At 41.7% G+C, this 27,339-nt stretch overlaps 1 protein-coding gene across 1 annotated transcript in view; it reads left to right on the top strand.

Annotated features, from left to right (window-relative positions):
* The window catches only part of LOC149450744 (wolframin-like), a 37,599-nt gene extending 16,634 nt beyond the window's left edge, over nucleotides 1–20,965 (top strand). Inside the window, exons 3-6 of the mRNA XM_089691605.1 lie at nucleotides 4,160–4,330; nucleotides 7,851–7,931; nucleotides 12,354–12,499; nucleotides 12,886–20,965. Coding sequence (XP_089547731.1) covers nucleotides 4,160–4,330; nucleotides 7,851–7,931; nucleotides 12,354–12,499; nucleotides 12,886–14,694 — 2,207 coding nt within the window. The 3' untranslated portion in view covers nucleotides 14,695–20,965. The remainder of the gene's footprint in view (nucleotides 1–4,159; nucleotides 4,331–7,850; nucleotides 7,932–12,353; nucleotides 12,500–12,885) is intronic.
* The last annotated feature ends 6,374 nt before the right edge of the window (nucleotides 20,966–27,339 follow it).

Here is a 27,339-nt window from a genome sequence, read left to right as displayed (position 1 = left end):
TTTATTTTCTCTCCCACCCAGCGCCCTCCCTCAATTCTCTATCTCCCCCTTCTAGCAAACTGCCACTCCCCTCTCTCTCTCTCCCTCTCCCTCTCCCTCTCCTCCCTCTCCTCCCTCCCTCACCACCTTCTTCCACCACCCAACCAGGGACCTCCATCATTTGTAATTCTAGTCTATCACAGAAGTCTCTTAAGTCCTCAGGAAATCTCAACTGGACTGTAACTCCGTTCTTCCATCCAATTAGGCACTCCGGCTTACCCCATTTATAGTGTACCTTTTGCTTTATCATCTGCTCTAACAGGTTTTAGAGTTCTTCTCCTCCATAGTGTCTCCGGTGTTAAATCTGCAAAAATCTGTATATTCATTTCTCCATAATTAATACTTGATCTTCCCTTAATCTTTTTCCATGCTTTTTTTTTTTTTTTTATCCGCCCATTTCTGAAATTGGACTATTATATCTCTTGGTTTCTCTTTTCCACTTCCTTGCTGATTTTTTTTCTTTCCTGAAAACACCTTCCAGGTTAATCCTTTTTCTGTTTCTGATCTATCCATAATGGAGTTTAATATTTTACAGATAAGGCCTCGTGTTTCTTCTCCCTTTACCTATTCCGGAACTCCTCTCACCCTAATGTTGTTTCTCCTTTCCCTGTTTTCTTGTACTTCCATTCTGTATAACAGCTTTTTTTGATCTTGCTTAATTTCCATTGTCCTTTTCTCCAGATCAGAAATATATTGAGCATGGCTTTTAACTCTTTCCTCTGTCTCCTCCACCCTCAATGGCATCTGGCCCAAATCATTTTGTATACTTGTCATTTCATGTTTTAATGTTTTTTTCTAGGTTCTTGAACATATCTGCCATTTCTTTCTTGTTTGGAATTTGTAATTCACTTTCAGTATCTCTCATCTCCATTTTTTTCTGTAAGATGCTGACTGTTATATTCTTTTCCCAGGGAGAGTCTAGGGTTACCTTCTATACTCATTTCCAGTTCACATTTTTCACCAACGCTTTGAGATCTATCTGGAGTCACATTTCCTTGATGTGTGTTTTTTTATCGTGCCAGTTTGAGACCCCTTTGGGCCACTATTTTTAACATTTTTATTTTTCATCTCTTCTATGCGTTTTTTTTATTTTCTTCAATAGGGGAAACACAAAGATTTATAAAAAATATATATCAGGGACTCCTTCTCTTTTTTTTTTTTTTTTTTTCCCAGTTCTCTACTTAGTGCTCCTTTCCAGGCTTCTTTAATTTCCTCCTTTCTCTTCGTCAGACCCCCCCAGGGAAACCCCCTCTCACAACTCCTTTTTCCCTTTAGACAACAGAAACAGTCATTTATGCATCACAATAATCCATCCAGGCTGCTCTCACTCACCCTCCACAGCTGCAGCACTAGCAAGTTCCTCGGTTGTCACATTCCATAGCTCTCTTTGGGGGGGGGGGGGGGGGGGTTTCCTCCGTGTCTCTTCGTTTTCACTCCCCTGTAACAAAGTCACCTCCATTCGGGGGGGGGGGGGGAGGCATCTTGCTGCACACGTCTCCCATATGAGTGTCTCATGTACTGGAAGGGGAGCAAACCGGCATCTTCCTCTCACCTGTAAACACCGGCCGGCTTTTCCCCTACCCAGTACTTCTCTGCGGCTGACACGTGGTCAAGCTGAGCCTCCTCGTTTCCTCGGCAACCCTGCTCTCTGCTCTCTCCCTTAGGCCGGGTCTCCAGCCTGTCTTCAATTCCGACGGCACCGTTCACCTAAAATAACTGAAGTTCGCTTATCGTGTGTGTTTTATTAAGTGTTCTTGCAAGAACACTTATTGTTATCTCACAAATATATTCTTATTATAGCCAAATTTGCCACGCTAACTCCTCCCACAGTTTTTACACTACAAAGACAAGTAATATATCAAAACGTGCGGATTGTTCTTCGATCGGATTGCTATTACTTTGTGGAACGTATCGCCGAATGGTTCACAAAATATCGCGTTTTTTGTGGTGAAATTTTCCCATAGGAATGAATGGAGCAACTAGAGTGAGAGCTGACAAAGCTAGAGTGTGGAAGGAAAAATCAGGACATGATTTGTAAACTGCCATCACTCCCTCATTTCAAGACCACCTACACATATCTTATATCAAAACGTTCAGCTAACCCTGCTGTCACTACAAATGTTCACGGCTAAGCCATAGTCCTGATAGTTTTCACAATATGACCATTTGTTTGCAACTCATGCCACCCATTGACTTTCATTGAATCTTTACTCTAGACACCTGAAATTTCAAGGGCCATTTTTAAACTGTGACTGTGCCTTCATTTTTAATATTTCAGAGACATACTATGCATCAAAATGTAGGTCTGGGTCTCGTGATTCTCACAATATAAAGCTCTTCACAGTAGTATTTATACTTTTAAAACTACAAGTGTTTGAAGATGGCAATCGCCAGTGAAGTTGGCAAGTTGGAGCAGTGTGTTTAGAAAAGCTCTCAGCTTCCTGTGACTGACTGAGTTGCTATAGCAACCAAAGATGACTCACCAGGCAGACTGTGAGCTGCAAAATAAAAGTTCAAATGCATTTCTCACTCTATCAGGCTTGCCATGTGCACTGCTTACATTTCATCAATCACTTGGTTAGGGTTGGATGCAAGAACACTTCACACAATTTCCCCAGAAATTGTACCTTTTCTAGTTCTTTTAACAATCCTATTGATCTATCTACATCTATTTTGCTGAAATCAATCAGTTTCGCTCAATATTGATCAATGGCCCGGTATGTGTCTTTTCACTAACTCCTAATTTGGTCATATTATCTGATTGTGTGATGGATAGTTCTAACATATTGTAAGGTGTATGGCTAATATGAGAAACTGCACAGCCCAGAATAATGTGACAAGAACCAGCATGTGAGCTTGTTGTAGTAGATTGCATAAAACTCTCATTGTGGTAAACTGAGTTGGCTCTTAGGCTGCATTCACAATTGAGCGATTTGAAGTTTGAAGCTACGATCGCATTGCGCGAACAAGCACCACAGAGAACAAGGTTTGTTGTGGTGGTGTGTATGTGTGGGCTTTTTTTTTTTTTTTTTTTTCCAAACTTCAGTGTTTTTGGAGCTTTGAGCATCAGGCTACAAATCGCTCAAATGTGAATACAGCCTCAGTTGAGCACAGTTCCAATGTTTCCTGGCTAGTGCAGGTCACTGACTGCCTCTGCTCTGTGACCCCCAGATCTGAAGCCAGTGTCATAAGGCCTCATGCATACTGGGTGCTTAGCCTGGATGATGAGATCCCAGCGTTATGGTGCGAGTGGAAGCCACAGTTGCACCATCGAGCCCTGCTGCCTGTAAAACTCTAAAGCCTAGTACACCCAATCAGAAAATCGTACAAAAAAACTACTGCTTTGAAAGTGACCGTATGATAACCTGATGATTGGTACACCATTTATGTTTGAAATTTATTTGAAGAGACCAGCACAAACCTTTTTTTTTTTTTTTTTTTTTTCTCGTACGATACCAGATCATCAGATTTTTGTTTTAATCAGTACAGTTTTTGTTCAGAAATATATTACATGACATCACTTCTGAATTGTTCTGTCCTACGAGAATTTTCGTAACTTTAGTAACCTTATCAACCAATATGAGACTAGCATGCAAAAATAAACGGATGATCATTGTCCAATATTCTCATCATTTCTGTATGTGCCTTTTTAGAGGCCGAAAGCTGCTGGGGCTGGATGATGCATTAAGTGGTTTTAGCTTATAGAGCAGTATGTGCCCCGGGAAGATTACTCAGGAGGCAAACTGCTTCCATTCAGGGCATTCACCTCTGGGCACATACTTCTCTAAACATTAGTATTTACTTAGGGTACCATCCAGCCCCAGCAGCTTTCAGCCTCTCAATGCTTTACAGGCTACCGGTAGCAAGGGTGGATGATCCTCCTGCACCAAAATACCAGGATCTCATGAGAGCCCAGTGTGCATGAGGCTTAAACCAATGTCTACAATTCCAGGTTGTGAATGAATTCTGACGCAGTCTTAAAGAACTGATTGAACAACGTAGAAATACAGTATGTGTTTACTGGTACAAAATGTTGTGACATGTCTCCCAGTGTGAGTGCTCATCCCCCAGATGCAGATGTTATATTACAGATATACTCCCCTGTATTGTCTTCATCCAGGAATCACAAACGAGAATGAGAGTGAAGTAAAGAAGCTATCCTCAGAAACCGATTTAGAGAGGGCTGTGAGAAAAGCAGCACTGGTCATGTATTGGAAACTAAACCCAACAAAGAAAAAGCAGCTCTCCATGTCTGAGCTGCTGGAGAACGTAGGCCATGTCAATGCTGAAGGTTGGTAAAAAGGCATAAATGTTTTTGCTGTGTTTGGTGATGCCGCCTTCCTCCTATGTGAATATACTACTGTTAGTACATCATATAGAGCGGTGTATCCCTTCTATATGTGTAACACTACTCCCCTTAAGGGTTGCTTAGTAATTTGTGGGTTCCCTGTCAATCCGGACCTCTTGTTGAAAGCCCAACCTCTACTGACATCACCATGCTCTGGTGACCCAAATAAATCACACCTGTAAAATGGACTCGCACACAGAGTAGTATAAACCAAATTTAAAGTTTATATCGGAATTGGAAGTAAGAAATTAACACTGCTCTAGACAGTCACTGTTGCTTCATTGTGAATGTTACTTTTGCTCACAATTGCCAAGAGTGATATTTGCTATTCGCAGGCCTGCTTTCAGAAATAATCTGCTGCCTCCAATCTGAGAGGACTGTTGAATCCCCAGTGTGCAGGAATGACTATCAATAACAGATAAACTCGCTGTCAGTCCTCCAAAGCTGGATAACAAGTATTAGATGTGAAATAAAGAGAATTCTCAGTTATAATTGGCAATGTCCCCTTTTAAGAACTCTGTAATGTCTTCTGCATGCTTGTTTGAGCCCAACTGATGTGAAGTTGCGTCAAGGGGTGGATGGTAGTTCCTTAGGGTGTTCACATCAAAGATCGTGAAGGAAAAGGAGATTTATCACTTCCCTGATTGATGGTAAAGAATTTGTGCAAGGTTCCCTTTCAAGAGCTAGCGCGTGCCCTCTCTCCCCCTCCCTCTCCCCCTCCCTCTCTCCCCCTCCCTCTCCCCCCCTCCCTCTCCCCCTCCCTCTCTCCCTCTCCCCCTCTCCCTCTCTGCCCCTCCTCTCTCTCCCCCCTCTCCCCCTCTCTCTCCCCCCTCTCTCTCCCCCCCTCTCTCTCTCCCCCCCTCTCTCTCTCCCCCCCCTCTCTCTCTCCCCCCCTCTCTCTCTCCCTCCCTCTCTCTCTCCCTCCCTCTCTCTCTCCCTCCCTCTCTCTCTCCCTCCCTCTCTCTCTCCCTCCCTCTCTCTCTCCCTCCCTCTCTCTCTCCCTCCCTCTCTCTCTCCCTCCCTCTCTCTCCCTCCCCCCCTCTCTCTCTCTCTCCCTCCCCCTCTCTCTCTCTCTCTCCCTCCCCCTCTCTCTCTCTCTCTCCCTCCCCCTCTCTCTCTCTCTCTTTCCCCCCCTCTCTCTCTCTCTCTTTCCCCCCCTCTCTCTCTCTCTCTTTCCCCCCCTCTCTCTCTCTCTCTTTCCCCCCCTCTCTCTCTCTCTCTTTCCCCCCCTCTCTCTCTCTCTCTTTCCCCCCCTCTCTCTCTCCCCCCCTCTCTCTCTCCCCCCCCTCTCTCTCTCCCCCCCCTCTCTCTCTCCCCCCCTCTCTCTCTCCCTCCCTCTCTCTCTCCCTCCCTCTCTCTCTCCCTCCCTCTCTCTCTCCCTCCCTCTCTCTCTCCCTCCCTCTCTCTCTCCCTCCCTCTCTCTCTCCCTCCCTCTCTCTCCCTCCCCCCCTCTCTCTCTCTCTCCCTCCCCCCCTCTCTCTCTCTCTCCCTCCCCCTCTCTCTCTCTCTCTCCCTCCCCCTCTCTCTCTCTCTCTTTCCCCCCCTCTCTCTCTCTCTCTTTCCCCCCCTCTCTCTCTCTCTCTTTCCCCCCCTCTCTCTCTCTCTCTTTCCCCCCCTCTCTCTCTCTCTCTTTCCCCCCCTCTCTCTCTCTATGCCCCCCCTCTCTCTCTCTATGCCCCCCCTCTCTCTCGCTCGCTCTCGCTCTCTCTCTCTCGCTCGCTCTCGCTCGCTCTCTCTCTCTCTCGCTCTCTCGCTCTCTCGCTCTCTCTCTCTCTCGCTCTCTCGCTCTCTCGCTCTCTCGCTCTCTCTCTCGCTCTCTCGCTCTCTCGCTCTCTCTCTCCTAGAACAAACCACTTAACAGCAATAAACTGCATTTTAAAAGCAAAGAAAATGTGGGATTGCCATTTATTCTAGACTACAGAAATGGCACAAAGATGTGATACTAAAGCTATATCGTTATTTTATAATTAAAGCATATGTATAGCCAAAAGTTTTTTTATTTGCATAGAGTTGGAGAAGGGTTAAAATCCCGTCCGCTTTTATTGCTGTCTATGCACCTACTGGGGAATTTGATCCTTTCTATATGTTCTGGTGATCATTGTTACAGAGACCTAAAATGATGGAAAATTCTACATTTTTAGTTCTCACCAGAGTATGAGGTGAAGGAAATCTTTCATTAGGAACACTTGTTTTGGGGGCAGCCTCACTCACTACCTGTGACGTCGACAGGAAGTGAAGGAGAATTTTCCCCAGTTACATAAAGGTGCAAATAACAGGACGGGTGTTTTAATTTCTACATTTATTTCTACTTTTATACCTTTTTTAAAATTTAAATATTCAGTTACTCTATTTATTGTTGGTTAACTTAAACTTGCATGTTATGCATTTTGCTCCACTATATATGCGGTTATGTTCCAACAAATACAAATCTGCATACAAAATCAATCTTATTGAAATAGTTAATTGAAGACCTAACCTACCCATGGATATACAGAATTACATTTGAGTCCTGATTGTGACAATAGCCTAGTACTGTGTTTGTTTGTTTTTTTGTTTTTTTTTATTGAGGAGGGCATCTAAAAAGATTGTAAATGAAAGTTGTACAATAGCTGAAGCTTCTCAATTTACTAGCACAAAATGGTAAATGTTTGACATGTAGCCCTGGCAGTAATTATGGTTTTGCTGCTTCAAATGTGGAATCGTCTGAAGACTTGGCCCAACAGACATGGTAGTACTGGGAACTGTTCTTCTTTCTATGACTGACCCCATGTAATGACAGTAGGATGAGTTTTCCAATATTATCCTCATAATGCTCCTAGGTTAGACAGAGGTTATAGCCTTTCTCTGAAGTAGGGAGACAAGTTGCATCATGCTATAGATGCTGTGTTCTGTTAAAGGTATTTGTAAACATTTAAAAAAAAAAAAAACACACTTGCCTGCTCTGTGCAATGATTTTGCACAGAGCAGCCCCGATCCTGCTCTTCTTGAATCTCCCACAACATTAATGTGCAGACTTTGGATGTGAACTAGTTAATAGTTTGCAATACACCAGATTGTTTGTTTTTGTATACTGTCCTTTTGGAAAGCTTGTAAATGCTTGAAAAATTTAGCATAATGTGGCTTTTGCAATTGAGAGGAGGCTGCCAACTGTGACATGGCAAATATTCGAGCTCTGCATACCACAAACGATTACAACAGAACCTCAATGTCTGCTACATGGAACATTTAGTATCATGTCATGGTGTTGTGAAGATAAAAAAAAAACTGTACCCATAGTGGAACTTTTCTTTCTGATAAGAGTTTTTACTATGCGCAAAGTGTGTGTGTTGTGTGTGTTTTTTTTTCTCCATTACATGAAACCATTTGCAAACTTCTGGTTCTAAAATTTGCCTGGTTTTCAGTATGGAAAGGTCTTCTAAATTAGCTTCTGATGGGTGGTAAACTTTTATACCTTGTGTTACAGATGGAGAGCTACAGGCAGGCCCGATTCCTAAGTCTACCCAGAAGGAGCGCCGAGTCCTGGAGCGCTTAGTCAGCAGCGAATGTAAGAATCATCTATTTAAAAGTAGACCTGAAAGAGTTTGGGTTCATAATTCTAATGGTATGGTGTGAGGTGTGGTGTGTGTGTGTGTGTGTGTTTTTTTTGTTTTTTTTTTTTTTTCAGATTTTATATTCCTATTTCACTATACAGGATACACGGGTGTCAAAGAATTTAATGGTTTTTAAAAGCGAGCACAACAGATTACACAGTTGAATTAAGTATATATGATGGTTTTATTTGCCAAAAGATTTGTAACTTTGTCCAGGCAGGGGTGTGATACATGTGCCCCTGCTAGGCAATATTCACTTCCCTAAGACCAATTATTTCAATGGCTGGTCTGTGGGTGGATATACACATACATCTTTGATGATCCCTTCCCAGCCTCGCACTACAGAGGAGGATTTAATGAATAAATATATTCTGGCTTGTGCAGAAAAGGCTGTGATCATGGGTTGGGGCAGTTAAAGGGCCACTGTTGTGGGTTTATTGGTGTAATTTTGAAATGCCCCTGACCATCCATTAAATTTGGATTATTTGGGGAGAATGGAGGTTAAAATGCGATAGACTGACGATTTTTTTTTTTTTTCCCAATGTTTTTATTGAAAAATTAACATGAAAATAGGTAACGATACAGCCAGAGGCCCTTGATGGCCATGCCTAATAGAGCTCGCAACGCAGGCGAGACACAGATGAAATAAAAGTAGTATACATTAACAACGTGTAAAGTAGGTGTAGCGAATCCAAATATTCCAATCCACCTTCGAAACGGAAGTACTAGAAAAGATCAAAAACAGGAATAAAGGGATGTAAATGCTGACTCTACGGGAGCAGTCCAAATTCACCAGAGCTCCACTCCACTTTGGGCACAAGAACAACCGGGTTCTACGCAGTTTGTCTTTAAGTCATAATATGACATCAGTGCATCAAAGGGCAAAGTGAGGAAAGAAGAGTAGAAAAAAGGAAAAGGGAGTAGAAGGAAAGCCAAAAGAGCCATAAGTCACCCACACAACAGGCCGTCCATTCCAGCAAAGTGAAAGGAATTGTTATTTAAGATGTAATTTGTATGTAACTAATCCATGGGTTCCAGACTTGCTCAAACCTGGTAGAGGTATCTCATAGGATGCTGACCATTTTTTCGTTGGCGTTGATGAAGTGTAACTCTCGTGGATCAAGGTCAAGTTGCAGTTTTTGGCTGCCAGGAGCATAAAATAGATTAGGGTCTGAGTGGATCTGGAGACTCTCCAGCTATGGTTTCATTAAGCAGCGCAGTTCTGGTTTTTGTTATGACTCTAATCATGGTCACCGTGAAGATCAGGGAATAAACTTGCACCCAGTACCTTTTTAACTTTAGGGCATGTTCACCGTATGTGGAACAACATTCCCACTTGCCAACATCCCCTAAAACAAATGGAGGAGGAGCCAGAGTACATTCTCAACAATCTGTGGGACCAAATTCCAATGTGAGAGGACCTTATAGCCTGCCTCTATGAGGGAGACATTCATAATGCCTTTATGTATTCTAAGAGTCCAGTCTCTCCAGTCCTCACCCATGTCCTTTTCCCAGGCAAGCCTATATGGAAGTTTACTTGAAGTGGAGACAAACTGTTTATACAGGCTCATGATGCGCCCCCCCCCTTCTGAACTTTGCCACGGAAACCTCTATTTTCAAAAGCTGTTTGTGTGGTAATGTCAACGGTGTTCCGTTGCAAGGAGCAAATAAAATGGAGAATTTGTTGCAGATGGTAACGTTCAGTGTCAAGTATCCCAAGCTGTTGTAAAAAAAATATGTAGTGGAGTGTATCCTCTTATGATGCAGAAAATGTCCCACATGATATAGGTAGGTCTTTATTTATCCACCATTGGAATTCCCGTGGGTGAAGACTAGGGGGAAACTCTGGGTTGCCAAATACTGGTGCTACAGGGGAATGGGGGGGTGGAGTGATATTGGTGCTACAGGGGAACGGGGGGGGGGGGGGGGGGGAGGGGGGGTGAAGTGCAGCCAGTTTGCAGGAAGAATCCCTTAAATGCAGTGAATGAGACCACGTCGGGAAGAGGATTGCCCTTCAATTCTTGGGGGAATTCCACATTAAAAGATTGATGTGGAGAGGTGCGCAAGCCTGTGCCTCCAAGGCTATCCACTCTGTTCCAAATGTACTCTACTTCCTATCAACCAATTGGGTTATCTGAGCCGCCCTATAGTATTTTCTGAGGTCCGGGACCCCCAGCCCACCAGAGTCTCGTAAAGTGTATAGCGTTTGATGTTGTACTCTGTACAATTTCATCCTACAGGGAACTTCCACTAATAGAAGACATACACTTAACCACTGGGTTTTTTTACTTTTCACTAAATAAAGTCACCCACTGAAGATAAGTGTCATCAATAGAGCGCTGTATCAGTCTCCAAAAGATATATATAAAATTGATTTGGGCACAGTGTTGCATGACTGAGTAATTCCCGGTCAAACAATCACAGCACCGAAAAATGGCCAGGACGGGAAGAAGGGGAGTGTGTTTTGTGTGTTTTGCCCTTAGTTTAACTTTAGGGTCACCTACAGTGTTTAGCTTAGCCTGCCATATTGAATGGGATTCTGTGTGTTGACAAATGTAAAGTACAAGTGAATATTCCTATTAAATGTTGTAAGTCTCTATTCATGTCTTGTACATGAGGACCTTTGCTGTTTGTGTGGAAACAGTGGTGTCTTTTGCATGTCAGACTGACTCAGCAGGGTGACTGCTGCAATCGGCAAACCTCTGGTTCCCTGCTACATGCAGAGCTATAGGCCTGACTTGGTAGTGGGGTGCACTGAAGTAATTCTGGGGGTGGCATAAGGGGTAAAAAAAAAAAAACGGTTTTGAATGGTTCCTTACACCTTCTTCTTTTTTTTTTTTTTTTTTTTTTTTTTTTTTTTTTTTTGAATGTTCAGTAGAAACCATAAACAGACAAATGCTTAGTTTTGTAGAACTCTGTAGGTAAAATAGGACTGCATGTCTCTTGTGGATATGTGCACACTAGCAGTGGCTGAAAGTCGTTTACTGCACTGACTTCACCAGAACATTGCAGTACACCGTGCATTGGCCTAACTGCTTGTAATCTAATTTAGGAGTGCACAAGAGGGTGACAATGCTTCAAATTAGAAATGGAATAAAGTGCAACAGCGCTAGGTGTCTAGTACTTAATCGGATGAGTAAATGAATATATATATGGATGAGAAAATTTATTAAAAGAGCAGCTAGCATAGAAAGTAAACCTCAAAAAACTTTGAAACCGTGTGTGTCACACGAAACGCGTCAGTAAGGTGCCCCCCAACTGTCTGGACTTACCATTTAGCAGCCTTATGATCCTGCAATTGGATTTGTAAGTGTGTTTTACCTTTTTGTAATTACTGCACAAATAAATTACATACTACACTATCAAAGCTTTTGGGCCTGTGGCTCTCTTATTTTGGAGGGAGCCCGGGCTTTTTGAAGGTGCTCGATTCCTCTTGGTCTCCTGTGGGTTGCTGACTGATTTTGCTGGATTAATTCCCTCATTGGCTGATGTATATCTCTGTGATCCCTGTCCTGCTGTCCTGGGAACATGACATCTAGTGGCGAGAGATAAGATGACATCATCCTCTGCAGTGGCTTCCTTTCAGAGTACCAGGAGTAGGTCTTAATTACTCCATGCTCCATGTACTGAGACATCTGGTTAGTGCAAGCTATTCTCAGTTTTTTCATCACAAGAGTCACGTACTTCCCTCTGGTTTCTCAACCTTGGATGCATCACAGAAGTCACGAGTTCAATATTTCTATACTCTAATGTTTTATTTTCATCATGAATCTTGCTTAATTTAAATTGAATTAATGCGATCAGGTTAATCTCTATATATGAGCGCTGCATAATTTTATTACATACTTATTAAATGCTTCAAATTAATTGAGTGAGAGTTGACACCTAGGAAAGGAAGTGTCTACACCAGGGGTCTCAACTTTCTAAACAAGGGCCACTTACTGTCCTTCAGACTTTAGGGGGCTGGACTGTGGCCAGCGAGAGTAGAAAATGCCTCAGCGTCAATGGGAGTAAACCATGCATCATTGGTGTCAGTGGGCGGAATAGTGCTCCATCATTGGTGTCAGTGGGAGGGATAGTGCCCTATTGTTGGTATCTGTGACAGAAATTTATGCTTTGATGTTGGTGGGAGAAATAATGCCTTGTATTAGTGGTAGAGAGCGTGCCTGAAGGGCTGGATAAAGGCCACATCCAGCCTCTGGTCCGCAGTTTGGAGACCACTGGTCTACACCTTGGTTTTATTTTATTCAATTTAGACATTACAAGAGCATGTGTGACAACAAAAATTTGGGTTGTTTATATTAGAACAACTCCTAAGTAATGACATCCTTGCTTGCTTTGTTTTGATGTTTGCGTTTTTGCCTATGGTCTTACAGCTAAAAGCCACATTGCCTTAGACGATTTTGTGGAGATTACAAAGAAATATGCAAAGGGAATTGTGCCATCCAACTTGTTCTTTCATGACGATGAAGATGATGAGTTTGCTGGGAAAGGCCCTGGGGAGCTGCCACTGCAACAAAAGGCAAGTCAGACATAAGTGTTCTGTTGGGCTATATGTTCTAACCAGATCTAGGGAGGTTGTGTGGGTTTTTTTTTTTTTTTCCAAATGATCAACAAATTGTTAGTAATCTGCTTAATGTAAACCATAGATTGAGAATGCATAGATTAAAATACGTGGCTCTTTTTTTTTTACTCGGTTCCATGTGCTCTAGATGATGGTATCTGCGCTATGGGAAAAATATAAAATATTAGTTTTATTTGTCCATTCAACATCACTTGTTTCCTGGTAACTGTAGTAATCAGATGTGTAGTATTGGAAGACCAAATTTTTAAACTTCTAATTAAACATTTAGTAGAACTGACAGCAGAGCTTGGATAACGTTATCACATGTTTGTGTGTTTCTGTAGATCATGAAGTATCCACTCCACGCCATCACGGAACTTAAAGAATATCTTATAGAAGTGGCATCAAAGGCTGGGATGCACTGGCTGTCTACTATTATACCAACCCATCACATCAATGCTCTCATCTTCTTCTTTATCATCAGTAATCTCACCATAGACTTTTTTGCCTTCTTTATCCCTCTTGTTGTCTTTTACTTGTCCTTTATCTCCATGGTCATCTGCACCCTTAAGGTCTTCCAGAACAGTAAAGCTTGGGAGAACTTCCGAGCCCTTACAGATCTGCTTCTCCGCTATGAGCCAAATCTGGATGTTGAGCAAGCCGAAGTGAATTTTGGCTGGAACCATTTAGAGCCATATTTATACTTCTTAATGTCGGTCTTTTTTGTCATATTTTCGTTTCCTATCTCGGATCGGCACTGGATTCCCTGTTCAGAGTTGGCCATCATCTCGATCTTCTTCACAATTACCAGCTATTTGAGTTTAAACACAAGTGCAGATCCCCACACCCGCCGTGCTCTAATCACTGAGATAGCTGCGGGAGCTCTCACCTTTGTAAATTTGTTGCCTAAATCTGTGCCCTACGTTCACCTGATTAGTAAAACTTTCTTTAGGGTACCTATTGGACATTTTATTATATTCCACATAAGCCTCCCCTGCATCCTCTTCATCTACTTATTTTACCTCTTCTTCAGGATGGCACAACTCAGAAACTTCAAGGGTGTGTACTGCTACCTGATACCATACCTGGTGTGCTTTATGTGGTGCGAACTTTCTGTTGTCATTCTTCGGGAATCTACTACCATCGGCCTTATCCGTGCATCCATTGGCTATTTCCTGTTCCTGTTTGCCCTTCCCATACTCCTAGTGGGCATAGCTGTCATGTGTGTTGTTCATTTTATCAAATGGTTTGTGGCTCTGGAACTGACCAAGATCGTAGTAACTCTAGTCTTGTTGACTGTTCCATTGTGTCTTCGCTGGTGGTCAAAAGCCAACTATTCTGTGGTGGGAATGGTGAAGTCTCTTACTAAAAGCTCCATTGTGAAGCTGATATTAGTGTGGATCACTGCCATTGTAATGTTTTGTTGGGTTTATGTCTACCGCTCTGAGGGAATGAAAGTTTACAATTCCACCCTGACCTGGCAGCAATATAGCTTTTTGTGCGGCCCAAGGGCGTGGAAGGAGACCAACATGGCAAGGACCCAGCTGTTGTGCAGCCACTTGGAAGGCCACAGAGTGACATGGACTGGGAGGTTCAAGTATGTCCGTATTACTGATATTGACAACAGTGCAGAGTCTGCTGTTAACATGCTCCCACTTTTAATTGGAGATTGGATGAGATGCCTTTATGGAGAGGCATATCCTTCTTGTGATCCACAGAATGTCACAATTGAAGAGGAAGAACTGTGTCGGCTGAAGTTCCTCTCAAAATATGCCTGCCATATGAAGAAGTTTGACCGATATAAATTTGAGATATCAGTTGGTATGCCTTTTAATGGTAAAAATGGCAATAGGACGCTTGAAGAAGAGGATGTCACCAAAGATATTGTGCTAAAAGCTAGCAATGAGTTCAAAACAGTACTGTTAAGCTTGCGGCAAGGCAGTGTGATAGAATTCAGCACCATACTTGAGGGACGCCTGGGTAGCAAGTGGCCGGTCTTTGAACTTAAAGCTATCAGCTGCTTAAATTGTATAGCTAAACTCACCCCATCCTCCAGACACGTGAAGATAGAGCAGGACTGGAGACGTGACGCTCACACAGCTATTAAGTTTGCCTTTGATTTTTTCTTTTCCCCTTTTCTTTCTGCCGTGTGAAAATATACAGAACTAACGTTGTCATGTCATTGAAATGCTGAAACCAAAGTAAGATCCCACATAGCTTAAAGTATGACTCCACCTTTCTGACTAATCTGATATTGTAAGGCAGGTCAGTTGCATTTGGGCTCTGTTTCTTGCACCAATAATTTTGTGCATTGTATATCGACATTTGAAGCCCTCAAGGTTAACATTGCGACATACATTTTTTTGTTTTGGCACATTCAATTTTTAAAAAGAAGATAGAATGATAATTTAATTTCAACATATTGGTGTTTCTATTATTGCTGAGCTTAAGGTCTAGGGGTTAAGGTGAAGTCAAAGAAGATGTTGGCTGCCATTGCTGACCTTTGTAAGCTGTTTGTCACTTGGCTGCTTGTTTTAAATGTTTACTGGATCACTAACCAAGAACAAGTAGGTAGAAGTAAAGTCCGATTAAAAGCCAGAATTTCTGGTCCACGTACCTGCTTCGGTTCAGTGAGAAAATATTAAACTGTTGAAAACCCATTTTGCCTAGGACTCCTGTTTATACATGAGGGGAAGTCAACAATGGCATCCAATGTGTTCTTTTGGTATGGGTTTTTTGTTGGGTAATGCAGAGCATTAGTCTTAGGGGTTGAACTCAAATTAAGGGTTACGCTGACGGGGAGGGATGGAGGTTGGGTTAAGACTAAAACTCACTTTTTTGTTGTGTTTCTGTTTTGGGTTTGTTTGGATGATGGATCTATGCCTGCAGCACCTCATGTGGTTTAGGTTTTGGTGAGAAACACTTATGAGGGATGACAAGTGTGTGTGTTTTTTTTTTTTTTTTTTTTTTTTTAAATTGGCGCCTAAAAAAAACACCATGTTTTTAAAAGGCTAACATTTCAGTGTGAAGCAGGGGCCTGAGGGATAACCACATTGGTAAACAGTGCCTGCAATGCCTACGATGGTTTTCATATTGACCCGTGAAGCTCCTTGGATCTTAGGCCAGGATGTACACTCTCTCTTCAAGGAGGAATAAGGCCCTGCCTTCCTCAGGTACTAATCATTGTGTCCTTTTGGCTCCCCACTGAGAATATGATTTGACAGATGTGAAACCTTTTACAGCCTCTTAGGCACATTGTGGGTTAGCTCAGGTTTTTGTTATGTGCATATTTTGTTACATTGTGTCTGTATAGATTTGATAAGTATCTGTTTTGCCAATGGGAAATGTTTTCATTTTCTTTGTTCTAAATGGGGTCTTTTTTTTTTTTGGTAATAACAATTGTCTGGAATGTTTGCCTAGATAATACGATTCATATGCTTTGATCTACAAAGACTGGGGCTAAAGCCTGTCGTAACTAATATGGAGTAATTTTAATGGAGAAATTATTCCCAGTTATGTACTTAACACTCCTGCTCCAGTCTGAGAATTTTATAATTCAGCCTTTGTGTCATAGTTTACACATAGCATTGATCTCTATTTTTGAACTCCTTTGATTTTTCCATTGGACAGGAGAGATGCCTCAAGACGACAGACCTTTTCTGTTTAGAGAATTGATCATTTTAGCTGCCCTTATGAGATCAGACTTTCCAGAAAGGGGCAGTTGCACCTTATTTCTTGCACTTTGCCACTTGCGTAGACAATGTAATGTGTACTTTTTTGGGAGCATAGTAATCAAACTGTGCCTACTAGTTTCTAGTTAAATGTTTTGTTGTGTTTTTCTCTAGAAATGTGGATTTGTACATCACTGTGGAACAAATGGCCTTCTTTATGTGGCTCATCTGTATATAGGATAATATACCTTTTTTATTCTCACAGCACTGCTTCTAGATACAGTTATTCACAGGTTTACACGGTATGCTTGATGCTCTTCCCCCATGTACATGTCCATGTTACACTGCTTAACACTTACAACAGAAGAATTCCACTCAAAGCTAAATTTATTTATTTTTTGGGGGGGGTGGGAGAATGAGGCCTCGCGAAATATCTCAAACCTATATACTTGGATGCATAGTTGGTGCATCTGTACAGTTCCTCCTGTTTTTAAAGCATTTCAGGCGCTCTAGAATGCAGTGTGGGAAACTGGCACACAACACAGGCTTCCTGAACCGCAATCAAAACTTGCTGGCCTTGTGATCTGGGGCGGGTGTCAGTGCAATCTTGGATGACAACCCAAATGCAGGTCGCAAACCGTGTGTTTGCCTGCACTGGTTAACATGGTACAAATTCACCAGTAAAGCATGGTACAAATGTGATCCAGTTACAGTGCATTCCAAAACGAGGGCATGCACTACTTTTTGGTGCAGTGCGATTTCAGCACATTCAAAATGGATGGGCTGAACTAGTACTACACAGAGCTGCTTGTGAATTGCATAAGAACACGCAGCACGTTCCTGTGCGATTCCTAGTGTGAAATGGCCCTGGGCTGAAATTGCACTGCAGAGAACTGCATGTGAATTGATTGCGTAGGAGCTCAATTCACATGCAGTGCCTAGTGTGAATGGGTCCTAACTTCACAAAAGAGGAGCATACACACGCAGCGCTTTGATAGAAGTTCTATTGGTCCATTTTCTTGGTTATATAAGGGTCCATGCACAATTTTGCATCTGACAGCACATTAACCACTACCAGGCACATTCCTCACCCCCCCCCCCCCCCCCTTCCTGTCTAGGCCAGCTTTCAATGCTGTTTCACTTTGAATGACTGTTGCGCAGTCATACAGCAGTGTACCTATATTTAAATGTTTGGAGTTTTTTCTTTTCACACCAATAAAGCTTTCTTTTGGTGACATTTAGGGCGCTACTGGGGTTTTTATTTTGCACTATAAACAAAAAATTTGGGGGAAAAACAAGGTTTTCTTTGTTTCTATTATAACATTTTGCAAACAGGTAATTGTTCTCCTTCGCTGATGTGCACTAATATGTAGAAATGATGGGCACTGACTGATAGCACTGCTGGGCGGCACTGATTGATAGTGCAGATCTCCCCTGTGACAGCATGAGGAAAGTGCAGCTGATAACCGGCAACTGTATTTACATTGTGATTAGCTGTGTCAATGGACACAGCTGATCACGTGGTTAAAGACCACTGTGATTGGCCATTTTTACCTTCTCACCTACAGCACTGGGGGTGCGTTCTGGGAGGACATCTATGCCAGAATGTCCTCCCAGAATCGCCCTGCCATTGCAATCTGCAGTGGGTGTCAGTGACACTCCAAGCACAGGTTACAAAGGCAGTGCTTTTGCTTGCATTGCATCACATGGTACAAACAACCATGTGATTTGGTTGCAGTGCATTTTCAAATTTGGTGCATGCACGACATTGGTGTGATACCATTATTTTTTTTTAATTTGAGCTCATTTAAAATGATTGGGCTCAAATTGCACCATACTGAATTGGATGTGAACTGTACAAGAATATAGTATGATTTCCCTTGCGATTCATGGCGTGATAGGGTCTATTCACATGGGTGATTAGCACGACAATTCCAGCAACAGCAATCTGCAGATTCTTGTGTCTGCAATGAGAGGTGCTTGTGAAGAGCTGGAGCCACTCAGCCCATACAGTGCAGCCTGTTGGTGGCCGCAGCTCTTCATGATTGTTCCCACTACCAGACACAGTTATGTCCAGCCATGATCATCCCTAACTGCAGGTAACCGCTGAGTGAAAAATCACGGATCGCTGCCATCAGTTTGTCATTGCGTTATATACCATGCACCTGTCATTCCAGACACTGGAATTCACAGATTCTTGCTGTTGAAATTTGCAGGGCGTGCTAATCGTCCTTGTGAATTGACCCTAAAGCTGTGTACTCACAGACTGTTGCATGCAGCAGTTTGGTTGTGCCCTTAACAGGTAGGTGTCATTGCCTAGGGCATGCTACAGTGTCACTGAAACCAGCTGTTTTCAGCACAGAAATGATAACCAGTCCTCAATATTTGATCATTCTGAAGTAAAGTGGTACTTTAAGTTTACATTTTGTTTTGCAGTGAGGAAGGTTAGAATGTCTGTCTGAAAAGTTAAGTCTGTGTCTCCATTAAGGAGATTCATCCTTGTTGACATTAAATGACCTCTGTAATGAGGGGAAATCATACTTTGGCAGTTGTCATCAGAGTAATTATACTTTGTTAGTAGTTCTCCTCTACTCTTGTTCAGCACTGACACAAAGATTTTGGTTATCCCTTCACTTTGTCTACAATATGGGCACAGAGAGGACAGGAACTTGCAGAGGTCTGAAACATATTATCCCATCAAAAACTAGAATACAGTGCCTAGAGCCCCACCTGAATATAAAAATGTTCTTGGTCCTACTGAAAAGCCTGATTACTTAATAAAGCCAAACCACAGTATTCCTTTCATTATACAGACATCTTGAAACTGATGACGGGTAACAGAAGCAACGACTTGAATTCTAATGTCTGCACAGATCTTATTAGGCCTATATATTTAATGGCAGAACTTTAAGAATATCACAAGATCCTCCAGCTGTGCAGATCCATGTAGCCTTTACTAAATGATTGTGGAGCAAGACTGCCATTGCAGAATCTCCTCTTTAGTATTCTGTGTGTATTACAGCTCACACATGCAACACAGAATTATTGCTTTTGATTGCTACACTTCAGCAAGTTGTGATGAAATGATTAGTTGCTCCAGGTCCCTGACCATCTTTGCACTGCCTTATTAATGAAGCCTGGAGGAATACTAATGCCAGCTATTAAGTTCTGATCAATGGATCAAATTTAAAATGTTAGTTTTTGGTGGAATTTTTCTTTTCAAAAGATTTGTATATATCTGCCTCATTAGCATAACAAATACAATATTGTTTCCAACACATTCTTAAACAACCGTAAGTCATCTTGTGACATTCGTAAGTGAAATATTTGTACAGTGTGTTAGAACTTATGGTACATTGATTAAAGACTAAGGGGTGTATTTATTAAACCATTACATAGCAGGTTCTCTATCAGAACTACATGTAAATTCATTCTGTACAAATGGGGCAAACCTGCAATGTTCATGGGCTATAGTATCTGCAGCTGAAATGTGTGATTGGGTAAAAAACAGCATTAGATAATGCAGAAGAGCATACATATTTCCCAGGAGAGCTAGCGGCCATAATTTATTTTCTCCATTCACATGCTTGAGTTGCAGGGAATATAGCCTGAGAATATGATTTTGTCCCATTGGTACAGAACAAATGCAGTTTTAGTGCACAAAAAATATTTTATAAATACACTCTTAAAGCAGTATTAAACCCAAATGTAAATACTTTATTTTATCACAGATTATCAATTCTTAGATGTGATGGCTGTATTGGTTTATTTTTTTTTAGGCTTTCTTGCTTCTATTTTCTGCTGGTGATTTAGCCAGGAACTCTCCTGTTTCCAGAAGTTCAAGCTCTCTACCAGAATGTATTAGATTACATGGATGAGTCCATCCATATTCTACTGACGGGTGATTTAAAATTATCAGCTTTAATTTTATTAATGTAAAACCTTTATCCCACATGCAAACAAAACTGTTTGCTGTAATTGTTTAATAAAGCGTTAGCTGGAGTTAGGCTTCAATTTGTTATTGTATTCTGCTAATGCATTTAACAACCCCTCCCCCTCTCCCCTGCCTGGCACTGCTGCTGTGTCCTGTGCTCGTTCCTCCAGAGTGGTGTCTCACTAATACTGGTGGTGTGTTACTGGCCAGATCACCAGGTGAAAACCGAGGGAAGAAAGCCAAAGAATAGAAAACTGATGCAGCCATCCTATCTAATGATTAGTAAGCTGCAATATATTATGTTTGGGTTTAATACTGCTTTACGTATTGAGGTCCCTGCATAAGTCTAGTAGTGGCAGTTTCTCTTTAAATATCCACTGAAGTCACAGTTGTTACATTTTTACAGGAAGGAGAAAGTACATTTCAGTTGACCAATAAAATTAACAATCAATGGAAATACAGTTCCTACTGTAATATGGGAACATTGTGCTTCCCTCCATGTGCAGGCTAGGTCAAGTTTACCATCCAGGGGCGTACATCATGACTTGTACCTATCAGTTGGTAGTGCATGCTGGATCGTTTAATTCCTCAGCAGCTGCAACTTCCTATATGCTCAGGTGTTAAATGGGTTATGATTACTGTTCAGGTTGTGTTGATGGATATACAGCTTTATTCTCCCTCCTATATTTAACACTACATGTGGAAAATACTGCTGGTCTTATCTGTGTACTGCATATTTCTGAATGATGTACTGCATTATGTGAATTCCAGGTAACTGATGCCTTATACTGCACTGCTCATTAAATGTATGTAACTCTTTATTGTGTTACATTTGTGCTGGTATCATTATCTTTAATTTCAAGCTGAAATGCTATTGTTCACATTGATCAAATCTGCTGCAAGTGGACTAAGAAAATAATTCATACAGAAAGCTTGAACATGTTCTCTCTGTTCCAAGGATTTCTACTTGTCATCTGGAATATGGGTTTGAAGTGGTATTAAACCCAAATGCAAACATTTATTATACTGAAGCTTACATCGTTACAGAGTTAGTCTGGCTGAAAAAAAAGACTAAAGTCCATCCAGTTCAACCATTAAAAAAAAAAAAAAAAAGTTGTAATCTTATACTCACAGTTGATCCAGAGGAAGGCAAAAACACCCAGCAAAGCATGATCCACTTTGCTCCTGCAGGGGAAGAAAGTCCTTCCTAATTCCCCTGAGAGGCAATCAGATATTCCCTGGATCAACGTTACCTATAAATGTTAGTATCCAGATGTTATTGCTGTATTTGTTTTCTTTCTTATAGGCTTTCTTTTATTATCTGTTGATCTGGCCAGTACGTTTGTTTTCTTCAAAAGAACAAGCTTTTTGCAGATGTATCAGTTTACAGGGAGGAGACAAACTATTTAACAATGCCAGGGACTCTTACAATGATCAACTTTTAGTTACCTTTTTATCCCAAAAAGAAGAAAAACACGTTGCCTGTAACTGCCTATAAGCTTTTAGCTGGAGTTTGGCTTCAATTTGTTAGACTAGCAGACCCAGATAAACTATCTTTCCCTACCCTCCTCCTAGACTAACAATGATGTTGTCTGGCTGGAAAACATAAGGTGTAAACAAAGGGAAAAAAAAAGCAAACAAATGCAGTCACCACATCTAATGATTGGGGAGCTGCAATATATTACATTTTTGGGTTTAATACCAAATAATTTAAGGGCCTTTTTTGTTCTCTCGAGCACTACGGTTCCTTTTAACAACCATATAAAATGCACCTATTCTCTATGGCCGAACACTGAAACTCTATCCAGCTGTGTGTTTTTGGTGTGCCATGACATCAGTGCTGACATCTGCACATCCAACACAGCACAACACTTTTCTCCTGCACTGGGAATGGACTCTGTGGATCCAGTAAGGATGTTCTGAAACAGGCACTGCTTGCTGCCCTCAACAGACCGGGGTGGTCCAACTTCACTGAACGCAAATAGAAAAACAAAAAGGGTGCACCGACCAGTGCATTATCGTTTAAAATATTTATTGAAAAAATAGGGTAAGTACTATACTCACAATGAACATAAAAACACAGGCATATCACACCGAACAAAATAATATATCCAAGCAGCATCCGAGTCCATATGATGGAACCCTGGATGACCAACTGGCTAACGTGTTTCGAGGCCACAACCTCTTCCTCAGAGCCAACACTTCAAGAGTCTGCACTCCTCATATAAAGGCTAATAAATGATGACAGTGGGCTGTATCAAGTCCACCCGAAGGCGGAGAATAGCATCACGTGACCCGTTACCATCTGATTCCAATCTTGGATCAGATGACAAAAAAAAAACACATTCACATGTTGGTAAATAAATGGATAAACACTTACACTTCTCTTTCTGTAAGTGATATTGAGCTAGATGACACCGGAAAATGATATTAGATGATATATGAAATAAAGTAAATTATATATTTGAATTGGGCACCAGAGAAATATAAGTAGTATAGCTAAAACTGTATATATCCAAGATTGGAATCAGATGGTAACGGGTCATGTGATGCTATTCTCCGCCCTTTTTGTTTTTCTATTTGCATTCTCTGACATCTGCACAGCCATGCCAGCCACCGTGGGATTACACTGATATACAGTTGATAAAGTGTAACCTGTATTGACCTGTTTGTGCATGTAAACTCTTACAACTCAACAAATAATAAAAGGGATTATATCCAATGTAACCTGCAGCTGCCTGTGTAACACATGGTTGGTGGCAAAAGGGTGGGCCTTAACACCCATACACTGCCCATATGCATTCACTACGTGCTCAGAGACTGAGCTGTCAAAGACAGCTATCGGTCCCCACTAATAATTGCTAGCCAGCAGGACCAACTCTTGATCATGTGACCACTGTGACAGCCAGCCAATCAGTGGTCACACAGTTACCAGTCCTTCCTGCCTCCTGGATGAAGAGAGCCTATTAGTGGGATCCTGGGACTGAACGGGAATGGGTTTAAAAGAACCTTAAAAAAAAAAAATGCAACCTCATCAGGTATTACTTGACCATTATTTCCTTGTATTGTCTTCCTGTGACTGATTAGGGGCTTGTGTTGACAGACAAAGGCAGCATGATTTTGACATCAGTTGGAAAAGCTTCTAAAATCATTCAGAATGTATTGAAGTATTAGTTACCTGCTTTTCATACATTTGTATGGGGAAAGAAGCATTGCTTTTGAGCAAAAGGCCATCAATACTGACCCTTATAATAGCTAGGCTATAAGACTCCCATATCTCCTGTATTAAAGCCTGCCTCAGCTTAATGCTGACAAGATGCATCACTAACCTGATCACTGTTTTTGGTAGAAATGATATTTCTACATGGCAAATAATTTACTAGCGGGTGTGGTAGAGTAATAGAAATCCAACAGTCATGACATGCATGCTGCTGATTCTGTGTAATTGAATCACTAATTGAAAGGGGCATGTTCAAAATAATAGCAGTGTGGAGTTCTATTTGTGAGGTCATTCATTCTTTGAAAAACAGGTGGCAACCATTGCCCTTATTTAAGGAAGGAAGGCAGCAAATGTTGTACATGCTGGTTACAGTGCATTTCTCTCTGAAATTCTGAGGAAAATGGGTCGTTCCAGACATTGTTCAGAAGAACAGCGTACCTTGATTAAAAAGTTGATTGGAGAGGGGAAAACATATAAAGAAGTACAGAAAATGATAGACTGCTCAGCTAAAATGATCGCAAATGCTTTAAAATGGCAAACAAAAGCTGAAAGACGTGGAAGAAAGCGAAAAACTACCATTCGAATGGATAGAAGAATAGCCAAAATGGCAAGGACTCAGCCAACAATCAGCTCCAGGAAGATCAAAGAAGGTGTAAAGTTCCCTGTGAGTACTGTTACAATTAGAAGATGCCTATGTGAAGCCAAGCTATCTGCAAGAAGCCCCCGCAAAGTCCCACTGTTGAAAAAAAGACGTGCTGAAGAGGTTACAATTTGCCAAAGAGCACATTGACTGGCCTAAAGAGAAATGGCGCAACATTTTGTGGACTGATGAAAGTAAGATTGTTCTTTTTGGGTCTAGTGGCCGGAGACAGTTTGTCAGACGACCATCAAACACTGAATTCAAGCCACAGTACACTGTGAAGACAATGAAGCATGGTTGCGCAAGCATCATGATATGGGGATGTTTCTCATACTATGGTGTTGGGCCTATTTATCGCATACCAGGGATCATGGATCAGTTTGAATACATCAGAATACTTGAAGAGGTCATGCTTCCTTATGCTGAAGAGGAAATGCCCTTGAAATGGGTGTTCCAACAAGACAACGACCCCAAACACACCAGTAAAGGTGCAACATCTTGGTTCCAGACCAACAAGATTGACGTTATGGAGTGGCCAGCCCAATCCCCGGATCTTAATCCAATAGAAAACTTGTGGGGTGACATCAAAAATGCAGTTTCTGAGGCAAAACCAAGAAATAGAGAAGAACTGTGGAATGTAGTCCAATCATCCTCGGCTGGAATACCTGTTCACAGGTGCCAGAAGTTGGTTGACTCCATGCAACACAGATGTACAGCAGTTCTCAGAAACAGTGCTTATACAACTAAATATTAATTAAGTGATTCAAAGGAAAGCAAAATCTTCAAACATTTTTCAGTTTATATAGTGAATGTTTGAGTTTGTAAAGAAGAATACAAACACTGCTATTTTTTTGAACAGTCTAATATTCACTTTTCTTCAATTTTTTTAGAGGAAGAACACAGATTTGATATATTTTTCTTCATGTTTTGATTTGGAATAGAATGTGTAGTGTACTCAATGCATTTGTGTGTATGGGAATAAAAGCTATTAGAAGGATTTTGAGCTTTATTCATTTTTTTCAACACACTGCTATTATTATGAACACAAGTGTGTGTGTGTGTGTGTGTGTGTATATATATGTGTGTGTGTGTGTGTGTGTGTGTATATATATATATATATGTATGTGTGTGTGTATATATATATATGTGTATGTATATATATATATATGTGTGTGTGTGTGTGTGTGTGTGTGTGTGTGTGTGTGTATGTATATATATATATATATATATATATATGTATATATATATACTGCTCAAAAAAATTACAGGAACACTAGATAGGCGGCAATGAGACGACCCCCAAAACATCAATGGTTTTACAGGTGGAGGCCAATGAGATTTTTTCCAGTGCCCATCTTTTCTAGATGTTTTTCATTAGTTTTGCAATTGGCTAGGGTCCGTGTCACTACTGGTAGCATGAGGCGATACCTGGACCCTACAGAGGTTGCACAGGCAGTCTCACTCCTCCAGGATGGCACATCAGTATGTGGTATTGCCAGAAGGTTTGCTGTCTCTCAGCACAGACTCAAGAGCATGGAGGAGATTGCAGGAGACAGGCAGTTACTCTAGGAGAGCTGGACATGGTCGTAGAAGGTCCTTAACCCATCAGCAGGACCGGTATCTGCTCCTTTGTGCAAGGAGGAACAGGATGAGCACTACCAGAGCCCTACAAAATGACCTCCAGCAGACCTCTGGTGTGAATGTCTCTGATCAAACAATCAGAAACAGACTTCATGAGGATAGCTTGAGGGCCCTGTGCTCACTGCCCAGCACCATAGAGCTCGATTGGCATTTGCCATTGAACACCAGAATTGTCGGGTCCGCCACTGGTGCCCTGTCCATGGAGAACAATATATACTGCTTGTAACTTCGTTCAGCATGACCGTTTTGGTGGTGGGTCAGTGATGGTCTGGGGAGGCATATCCATGGAGGGACACACAGATCTCTACAGGCTAGACAATGGCACCCTGACTGCCATTAGGTATCTGGATGAAATCCTTGGATCCATTGTCAGACCCTACGCTGGTGCAGTGGGTCCTGGGTTCCTCCTGGTGCACGACAATGCCCGGTCTCATGTGGTGATAGTATGCAGGCAGTTCTTGTAGGATGAAGGAATTGATACCATTGAATGTCCCACACGCTCGCCTGACCTAAATCCAATAAAACGCTTCTGGGATATCATGTTGCTGTCCATCTGATGGCGCCAGGTTGCACCTCAGACTGTCCAAGAGCTCAGTGATGCCCTGGTTCAGATCTGGGAGGAAATACCCCCGGACACCAAATCTTTGCCAAGTAATTATAGACCTGTTATTTTAACTAATTTTTCCACACCTGTGTGACAGGTGCACATAGTTTGAATTTTTAGAGCAGGGTCCAATCCTGCACTCATCAAGAAAAACTCTGAAGGGTTACGGTGTGAAGGCACTACCAACTGTTTGCCCACCCAAACACCCCACAATGCATTGCTCTCACTGAGTACAGTCCCTACCAGACACTATATGAGAGAGGGGAGAATACTGTCCCTGAAAATGTTTTTTAAAAAAAGTGTGTGGGGTTCCCCCTAAAAGCCACACCAGGCCCTTTTGGTCTAGTAGGACTTTTAAGAGGAACCCAACCCCCAACAAATGGGAAAAAAACATGAGGTCCTACATAAATTCCTACCAGACCCTTGATCCTAGCACTCCAAAATTGATACTTGGCTCTTGGACAACTCTTCTGATAATTCTTTTCCTTCCTTTGTCAAAAATCATGCACCTGGTCATGGTCGCTTTATGGTGAAATTAGGTTCTTTCCACTTCCCACTTCCGGAATATGGCCCCAGCAGTGCTCACTGGAACATTCAGACGTTTAGAAATCCTTCTGTAACCTATGCTATCATTATGTTTTGCAACAATAAGGTTGCAAAGGTCTTGAGAGAGCTCTTTGCTTTTACCCATCATGAAATGCTTCTTGTGTGACACCTTGGTAATGAGACAGCTTTTTATAGGCCATCAGTTGAGACTGAACCAGCTGATATTAATTTGCACTGACAAGTGGCAGGATTGCTTTCTAATTACTGATAGATTTCAGCTGGTATCTTGACTTTACATGCCTTTTTGCGCCTCCCTTTCTTCATGTGTTCAGTTATTTTTCCCCGTGTCATTCCATTTTATTACACATAACTTAATTTCTGAACTTATTTGTTTTGGTTTCTTTCAATGTATGGATTGCATGGGTTGTTCCCAACATTTGGTGAAATTTCATGTTAATAGCACCTTTAGAAATATATTTACTGAAAAAATGGTGACATGTTCAATACTTATTTTACCCGCTGTATATACACACACGCACGCA

The sequence above is a fragment of the Staurois parvus genome, unplaced genomic scaffold (assembly GCF_062004578.1).
Source record: "Staurois parvus isolate SC_StPar_1 unplaced genomic scaffold, SC_StPar_1.0 ptg000564l, whole genome shotgun sequence".
Classification (NCBI taxonomy): domain Eukaryota; kingdom Metazoa; phylum Chordata; class Amphibia; order Anura; family Ranidae; genus Staurois; species Staurois parvus.
The sequence above is the reverse complement of the archived record's forward strand: the minus strand, read 5'-3'. Positions and strand labels throughout refer to the sequence as shown.